The sequence below is a fragment of the Gracilinanus agilis genome, chromosome 5, assembly GCF_016433145.1.
Source record: "Gracilinanus agilis isolate LMUSP501 chromosome 5, AgileGrace, whole genome shotgun sequence".
Classification (NCBI taxonomy): domain Eukaryota; kingdom Metazoa; phylum Chordata; class Mammalia; order Didelphimorphia; family Didelphidae; genus Gracilinanus; species Gracilinanus agilis.
In genome coordinates, this window is record NC_058134.1 from 51336150 (window position 1) to 51345975 (window position 9826).

General features: G+C 34.8%; 1 protein-coding gene across 1 annotated transcript in view; it reads right to left on the minus strand.

The window, feature by feature from the left end:
- The window catches only part of CDK14 (cyclin dependent kinase 14), a 208386-nt gene that overhangs the window by 32434 nt on the left and 166126 nt on the right, over window positions 1-9826 (minus strand). Inside the window, 2 exon segments of the mRNA XM_044678913.1 lie at window positions 2047-2153; window positions 2418-2480. Of these exon segments, the coding sequence (XP_044534848.1) occupies window positions 2047-2153; window positions 2418-2480 (170 nt within the window).

The following is a 9826-nucleotide window of genomic DNA, read 5'->3' on the forward strand; positions in this document are numbered from 1 at the left end:
ATATAAATATTACAGTATTTGTAATAATTATATTGTTAATATCCATAGTATATCATATATAAATGCTATATAAATATAAAAATTATATGATGTATTATATACAAATATACTATATTATTAATAATTATATTATAAATGTATTATATAAATAATATAAGTATAAATATAAAAATTATATACTTTTATTATAAATATATAATTAATAAGTATAGTATAAATATACCATATGTTATATTATATAGCATATAAATTATGCATAAGTATAAAAATACACATTGCTATTTTATTAGAAATATATTCTATTGATATGATATAATATTAATAATTATATTATGAATGTATAATATAAATAATTATATTATAAATATCTAATTTACTTGTCTATTTAGGTTTATCTCTTACATGTGGGTGATTTTTTAGTACTTGGGCAATATTTATGGAGACCATGCAGGTATTCAATGGATTACAAAAATAGACTAAACAAAACAAAATCAAAACCAGGGTCAACAACTCATTTGTCCCTTCTCTATCTTCCCCATAACCTAAGGTTTCTAGAGCATAGGTTGCTCATCTTGTTCCACATTGACTTTCTGTGAAGCACTCAAGAACGTCATCAAGAACAAGTGTTAGAAAATATTATTCTGATCTTCTTAATTTCATATTCATAGATGTGGGTGACAACACACAGCCCTGCATGGAAAAAACCACCCGCTCATACATCAAACTGAAATGCCCAGGGGGCATCTGCCACTCTGCCAGGCTCCTGGAAAATGATATCACCTGCAATGCAGTTCCTGAGAGTGAACCTGAGGGAGCCGCATTGTCTCAGAGCAGACAAACAGTGAGCAGAAGCCAATATGTAATTAGGTTGGTAGCCTCCCATGGAAACCAACACAGTAATAACGGCCGTCTGCTTTTTCCTGCTGTAGTTCAGATGCTAAAAATGATCCCATTAACAAATGGCTCTTTCTTTGATAACCTTCTATACATTGGGAAAAGGCTTTCCTTCAGAGAGGGAAAATTTGGCTAATAAAGAAAACACACACACGCATACTCACAGAGTCACAAAGTCATCTACTAAAATAATTAGGGTTTGCAGATATAGAGAAGGGGGTGATGGTTTGGGAGGAACACCATACAGGTCTTGACATTGGTTCTTCCTAGACAATTTGGGTCACTTAGCTCATCTGGGTCTCAGTTTCCCCTTCTTTCAAAACAAATGGGAGGACCTAATATGATATCACACTAGGTCAAAGTTGGTTGGTTTTGATAAACATTTTTTTGTCTCCTTCTTATGAGGGACATCTTTTTGGGAAAGAAGGAGATGTATTTAGGAAGTAGCAAGGGTAGAAAAGCAAAAGAGAGGAATGAAAAGTATTGAATAATAATTTTAATTAAACAATAAATGATCTGTGGAAAAGAACATCATTTCCAAAGTTCTAAAATGAAGTGAATAAAGATATATGTTTTAAGGAAAAGAACATTATTTTTTATGTTTTAATATAAAATTAAAAATAAATGCTCTAAGGAAGAGAATATCATCACTAATATTTAAAAATACAGTAGATTAAAAAATGTTCTAAGTAAACGAACATCATTTCTAATGTTCTAAAATAAAGTGAATGAAAAATAGATGTTCTAAGGAAGAGAACATCATTTCTAATGTTCTCAAAATGAATAAAAATATATGTTCAAAGAAAAAGAACATTATTTTTATGTTCTAATACAAAATATAAAATAAATGTTCTAAGGAAGAGAACGTTATTTCTAATGTTCTCAAATAAAGTGAATACAAATAGATGTTCTAAGGAAGAGAGCATCATTTCTAATGTTCTAAAATAAAATATATGTTCTAAGGAAAAGAACTTCATTTCTAACGTTCTAAAAGTGAATAAAAGATAATCATTCTAAGGGGGAAACTATTTCTAATATTTGGAAATAAAGATTAAGAAAAAAGGAACTGTTCTAAGGAAAAGAACATGACTTTTAATATTCTAAAGTAAAGTAAAAAGAAAGCAGCACTACAAAGAGGTTAAAGAACCTGACTTTGGAGTCACCCAGCCTCGGGTTAACTCCTGCCTCTCACAGATACGGGCAATTCGACTAGTGGATAAGTCACTTGACCTCTCAGCTGCCCAAGAAACTTTCTTAGACTAGCAATTACAAGAAGTTTGGAAGAAGTGGACTGTTTCCCTCATTCCCAACAGCTCCCTACAAATCTCCCCTTTTTTGTTTTTAACTTTCAATTTTGGAATCGATGAAATGAACATGTTAAAAAATGCTGGCCAAACAGAATTCAGCTGGATCTTAGGTATCCCCCCACCAATTATACAAGAAGAGAATAGCTATAGGGACATTGTGACTATCTCCTCCAAAGAAAAACATTAATATCTGGCTTTAAAAATGCCTTTACATACCTTCACATTGTCTGGATGAAGCCCTCCAGGGTGTTTGTCCATGTACTGACATAAATCAGTGTGCTAGAAAACAAATCCAAAGGAAAATGTATTACTATTCCTAAGGTTCCAATACAAAGAATCAATAGTGTTCAACTTCAAAGTCTCCTATTAGTTTTGTGCAAAAAAAAAAATTTAGTCCCTATTTTGGACTCCTCTCCCCCTTTTTGTCACAACCACTACACTATGTCTTTCCCTTTAGGCCCTTAATTCTGGTAAGCTTTCCATATGTAGATAATTCTTCAAGATGCCTGATTTCTTTCTCAACTGACATGGACAGCTCACTTATGGCCCCATGTCTTACTTAGCAGCATAATGAACACTCAATCTGCAGCCTCATTGTCTGGTATTTTAGCAGGGTACGATGGGAATGCGTTTATCTTTTACACAAGAGGAAAATCACCATAACCAGTCTTAAAATGAAAAGCATAACATATTCAATACTAGGAAGTCCATAAAGATAAATAATTATTTATTTGATTGCAGAACTTTCAGATACAACCTAAACAAAATTCAGATTTTGCTTGTTTTTTTTCTTTAAGATTAAAAACTGGAGAAACCATTCCAATGACAAATAAGACCCAGGGGCTACCATTTTTGTTCAAAACATTAGTCACAATTGACTTCCAATGTAACTTTTCCATAGAAACATATTCATTTCTCTCGTGAAAAAGGTTAAAGTGAAAAAAGATACTCAAAAGACACTATTCAAAATAATGTCCTCCTAGGTGAAACCCAAAGAACACAGACATAAAAATTAGTATGAAATAGTATGAAAATAGTATGAAAATAAAGCATTTATTTACTATTTTCATGGTAATTTTTAGTAGTTGCTGTTGGTAGCTAAATGGATAGAATGATGGGCTTGGAGTCAACACTAAGTTTCAACTCGGCCTCAGCTACTAACTAGTTGTATAACTCAGGCCAAGTACCTAACCGCCATTTGCCTCAGTTTCCTCAGCTGTCAAATGAGGATGATGATAGCACCTACCTCCAAAAGTTGTTATAAAGATTGTATAAGATTTTTTTAATAAAAATGCAGCAAATTGCCTGGCACATGGCAGGTGTTATTGAAATGCCTTTTCTCCCTAAAATTTAATTAGATTATGAATGAAAACTTTCAGAAATATTTTTAATAGTTTTTGCTATAGAATATTTGATTTTTCTATGAGACCAGTTCATGTGGGTATATATCTGCATGAATCTTGTTGCTGTAACCAAAATAATTTCATTATATGGCAGTCCAATGGAAGGAAGAGATTAGCAAACATACCATGAACTAGTATTTATGACTTTAAAGTTTGCAAAATGCCTTACAAATATCATCTCATTTTAGCTCCAAAGGAGGTAGGTTTGATCATTATTCCCATTTGACAAATGAGGAAACTAAGGCAGACAGAGAGGTTAAAGGGTTCGCCCAGAGTCATGCAGCTAGTAAGTGTCCAAATCCAGATTTGAATTCAGGTCCAGAGCTCTATCCATTTTGTCACTTAGTTATCATCTTATACAACTAATTAGAAACAGCATGAACTGAATGTGTGGAATGAACTCGGTTTTTTCATTATCACATAGCAGAAAATTCTGAGAACTCTAGAAATTAAACTCTGTGACTTTGAAAAAGGACTTCCGGGGGAGGAAACAAATGTGTAAATTTGGCACCACAGTAACATTTATCCTGAAGAGGCGGATGACAGTCAAACTTGGAAAATCAGTCTCAGAAATGGACAGCAAAACAGAGGTCCCACTCATACCTGAGCAGAAACTTCTTAACCAAGTCTAGCCTCAAATTGAAGATGCTAGGAGAAAAGGGTTCCATTACCTCCTAAGGCAGATTATAAAAAATTTGGACAGCTCCAATTATTAAGAAATGTTTCCCTTATTTGGCAAATGTAAGTATTTCAGAAACTTCCACCCATTTCTTTGGCTAGGCAGAACAAAGCTAATTTTTCTTCAGTACTAATAAAATGGAAGCACATGTTGTTTTTTAAAACTTATTTATTTTATTTTTTCAGTTACATGTAGAAACACTTTTTGACATTTTAAAACCCATATTTTCTCCTTCTCTACCTTCCTTCCAGCCAAGAGGTGACTAGTCAGCTTTAGGTTATATTCTAGGTATTTTAATATAATATGAATTTCCATATTGCTCATGTCATGATAGAAGATACATAGCACACATGCAATAGAAATTCTCCTGAAGGAAATATAGTAGAAGATAGAATATGCTTTGAGAAGCCCATATATTGTTGAACTTGGTGAGTAGGAAATGTGTGCATGTGTGCATGTACCTTTAGGTACTTAACAACTATAATATTATGTCTGGCACACAGTAGATATTAAATGAATAATGTGATTCTTCACCAAAGCCATTAATATCTAAATTGAATATTTGCCTAATAGGAAGCAGTGAGAGTAAGAAACTCAGCTCAAAAGGATTTGGTTTTATGAGCTTCAATTTCTTTAGACATAAAATGAGAGGCCAGTAGGGTCTGATTCAACTCTAGACCCATGATCCTATGTGGAAGGATGGGTGGCACGATGCCAAAGGTAGAGTCCACATCTCTCTGTTCTGTTAAAATGTAAAACTGATGGGAAAGAGGGTTATAGGGATATGTCTGTATATTTGCTTATGTGTTGACAAGAATATATCATGTCAAAATGAAATTATCCATCTTTTTTTGTTCATTAAAACAGAACAATAGCTACATGACTAGCAAGGACATGTTCGAAGACATTTCCGTGAATATCTAGGCAGGTCAATCAATGCATTCTATTGGTGTTTCCAACCTTCTATTCTCAATGACACTCAGGAATATTCTACCCTATATTGCTGCATCTCCAAAAACTCACTGCAGTCAAAATCAAGAACTATCTTTAAGATTCATGGGTGGGATAGGGTCAAGGAAATGAATAATCAAAGAAGCAAGAATGAGATTAGGCAAGCAATCAGTTGCTGGTATCCATTCTCTACTGTACAGGCATCACTATTCCCATTCTAGCATCTTTAGTACACCCATAGCAAGCATTTCTTTATTTTAAGTACACAAAAAGGCAACAGAAACACCATCATGGAAAATCAATCCTTGAGGTACCAAAAACAAAAATTCCCCACCTCTAGTGCTTCTTCTAAAATTTTAATCCATTTGATTTATCCTTTCTTTAGTCCTCCTCCTGTCCCTTACTTTTTCTAGATGGACCCCTTATCTTTCACAAAACGCAGACCCCAAGCACATTTCAGTGTAGATTTATTTCCTGCTTAATGGCCACACTAGTGCATCACCACATCTAGAGAGAGGGAAAGGACCTGCCAGAGGTTTCTTTTGCCATATGACCAATATCCCTGGTTCATTTCTTGCCATTTCAGCCACTCAGTGACTCAATTAGGATATGGTATCTAGTTTGGAGTCTTGACAAACTGTATGAACTCAGTGGTCAGGAAAAGCTTTAGGTAAATGCCAAAAGCTTAAGTCATGATCTGAAATGCTGCCTTTCAAGACCTAGCGTCGTATTCTAGACAAATACAAATCTAGGGTCTTTAGCTGGAATAATTTTGATCCATATACAGCTCCCCAGGAAAATGTGAGGAGAAGAAGAGAATGGGAATCAAAAAACTCAGTTGACATTTTTAAAAATCTCTTTCAAGCCAAAGTTTCTCTGGCTTCATTTTTAAAATATTGATTATCAATTAACCAGATTTTATTTTTCTTGACAGTAATTAAAGGGAAGCAAAATATATGCTTGAACTGGTTTTTGCCAGTGAAAGATTCAGGATGCCTCCCAAGCCATCCTTTGGAAGGGTCTGAAATGGGGCATCCATACCTCTATGATTGCGCTGTTTAGAGTTGTCTCCATATTCCACGCCAATGGACTCGTCATTTTGGAAGTTGGAGAAGTTTATCTCAGGGAAAGGAGGTAGGATGTGGAAAATCCATAGAGTTCATTAAGCTGCCATCTTGTCATCATTAGCAACTGTTGGTAGAGCCCCAGACGGAGTTGTTGGAACCACATACATGGAGCTGAGAATTACACCACCAACATGAGATGCCAGGCCCACACACATGAGACTATTGAACAATGAGGTTGGGAATGCAGACAGAAGTGGCAAAAAACCCCTACATCAGTTGGTTAGTAAATAGTAAGCACCTACTGTGTGCCAGGTATTTGTGCTAAGTGCTGGGGAATACAAAAAAGAACAAAGGACAAATTTGTTAAACCTTAAGGAGTTTACAATCAAATAAACTTCTGTCAGCTAAGTGAAGTTTATGTAGGACCCCTTTTTAAAAGCATAGCATTGATAAAGGAACCCAAAGATTTATAAAAATAAAGAAGTAATCGTATTTGTTTTTGTTTTTCCCATCCAAATTCACAGACTACCAAAATCTATTGAGGGTCTGCTAGGGCTTGAGGAGGGCAAGAATAGGGTAGAGGTAAGGGCAATGCATGGGTTTGTTTACCATCATTTTCAGACCTAATTAGATGTAAGGAATCTTCACTTTAAAGACCACCATTAGGATTGTGGACTAGAAATTATAATACAATGGAGCCAGGAGGAAAACCAGCAACCAGATCAATCCAAGGAAAACAGAAGTAAGAAATGATCTCCCTCATCTTCCCTTTCTCTACTATCTCTGATCTTTTAAAATTTACACTAAAGCCAAGGGGGAAGGGACTAGCCACATACTGGAGCTTGAGAGAGATGCCAAGATATCAACAGCTCTCTGCATCTTTGTCCTCTGTCCTCCTGCCCACTGGATAAAACCCTTCAGCCCAATCCGTCCATCTTAGACTAAGTTCCAAAATGTTAGACCTGCCAGAGACTTAGAGATCAGCTAGTCTAAGGCTTCTTAACCTGGAGTGCATGATTTTTTTAAAATGACTTTGATAATTATGTCTCAGCACAATTGTTTTTCTTTGGTAATCTTACATATTCTATTTTATACATTTTAAAATAGTATTCTATAGTATTTAAAATATTTGAATATTTAAAAATAAAATATTAAAATATTATTTATGTATAAAATAAAATAAGTTTGACTGATCTTCCAGAGGGGTCCACATCCATAGCAGACACACAAAAAAAGGTTAAGACAATTTAATCTAGACTCAAACCCCTACATTTACACATGAGGGAAAAAACCTCAGGAACATTCACTTACCTGCCCTAATTAATAATCAGTGTTAGAGAAAGGTAGCCTGACTCCTGGACCACTGGTCTTTCCATAATGTGACCCACTGAACAGGGAATCGTAAGTGCTGGTTTTGAATCCAAGTTCAGTACCTTTTACTATGCAACCTTGGACAAGTACTGGTTGCTTAGTAAATGTTTATTAAATTTATTGAAGTCATTTCATTTCTTTAAGTATAAATACTCCACAACAAGGCAAGCTTCTAGAGACAACAAGGAATAGTGAGTGGAAGAAAGCAAGATTTGGAGTCACAGGACCTGAGTTCAAATCGCATCCTTGTGAGTTTTCTGGGTCAATTTCATCATCTGTAGAATGAAGGAGTTGAACAACTTCAGATATCTCTCTCAGCTATAAAATTATGACTGTGATGAATTACAAAAAGGGAAGAAGGGCAGATATTTTGCTTATCTTCCTCTTTATTGGCATGTCCCTTCTTTACCCCTTTTCACTTCAGGACCCATTTTTCATTCTTTCACCTCACTCTTCTCCTATCACTTTCATCCTCTCTTTACAAAAATCTCCAAACTCTTTATTTCCCCCTCTAAATCTCTACTTGGTTCCCACATATCTTACAAAATCAACTTCAAAAACAGCAACAACGACAAAATAGGTATAACTTAAATAAAAACAAAAATTCCATATAATAAGAAATATTAATTAATTGATTAGTTAGTAGTTGATAGAATTTCTAATGGTGAAAAATCTAAGCTGCTCCAGAAGACTATTTCTACTTCAAAAAAGTCAGGGTACCAATGTGGCACAGAGCATAAAGGGCTGAGCCTGGAATCAGGAAGACTCCTCTTCATGAGTTTGAATCTAGCCTCAGATATTTCCTAGCTATAAATTCTAAACAAGTCATTTAATCCTGCTTGCTTCCACTTTCTTATCTATAAAATGATCTGGAAAAAAAGAAATATCTTTGCCAAGAATACCCTAAATGAGGTCAGAGAGTTGGAGAGAATTAAACAAGAAACCAAAGAAGCCAGACTCTGCTTACAACTGACCTCACAGCCAAAGGGAGTCTCTCCCTCCTGACTAACCCTGACACCTCGTGTTCCCCAACACATTAAGTTGTAGAGAATTTATGCAGTTTTCTATAGCAAGTGAAAAGTCTTTTAATTAAAAAGTCAAACCAAAGAGAAAAGACAAAGGGAAAAGCAGGTTTCAAGGAATGAGATAAGAGATCACAAAACAAAGATGAATGAGTCCAACCACTTTATTTTACAGATGAGGAAACTAAATTGAAACCTCAAAAAGAGTAAGCCAAGTCAGGAAACATTTGTTAAGCACTTCCTATCTATGAGAAACTGTATCAAGTGCTGGGACTTCCCAGTCACAAAGTCATTATGCAAGAGGGGAAGGAATTGAACTTCTTGGTCTCAAGATCAATCCTGCTGCTCTCTGTAGCTTTTGTCTTACTTTGATTTTTCTCTGTAGTATAGCAAAGTGGACTAGTAATTATTTTTAGGTCTGATTTATGGGTATCTAAATATGAGATGCATTAATATGTCATGGAATTTTTTATGACATTTGTCAGCCTAAGCTAAAGACAGAACCCAATTACTTTGATGGCAATAAACATTTTAATAAATTTTAAAATTTAAAAAATTTTAAATTTAAACACTATCATAGCATCAGAGTCAATGCATCTGGGTTGGAATCCTGATTTTACCACCTACTAGCAGTGTAACACTGTACCTAATCTCTATGGGCCTCAGTTTCCTCATTCGTAAAATAAAGGATATAAACTAGATTAGAAATACCTTTCAGCTTCTAGTCTTAGGATTTTGTGAAGAATTGTCTTTAGTTTCTATTTCAAATATTCAGAGGTGTGTGTGTGTATGTAAGGGAGACAGAGACACAATATATTCTAGATAACAGTAAAATCTCACTTTTCCAATTTAGCATCACAAATTTAGAAATCAAAATGAAATTTTCTACTCTACCTACTTATTTTAGGGATGGAGAAACAGAGGTTTAGGGTGAATCAATTAGTTTACCAAGGGAATATAGTTAGGGGGAAGAGCCTGATTTCAAATCAAATGTTCTTTTACCGCAGGTGAGAAGCAGAATGAAAAAAGCAGGGGAAGAAGGAGGTCTCTGGCTAATCACAATTGATGATCTCTCTCTCTCTCTCTCTCTCTCTCTCTCTCTCTCTCTCTCTCTCTCTCTCTCTCTCTCTCT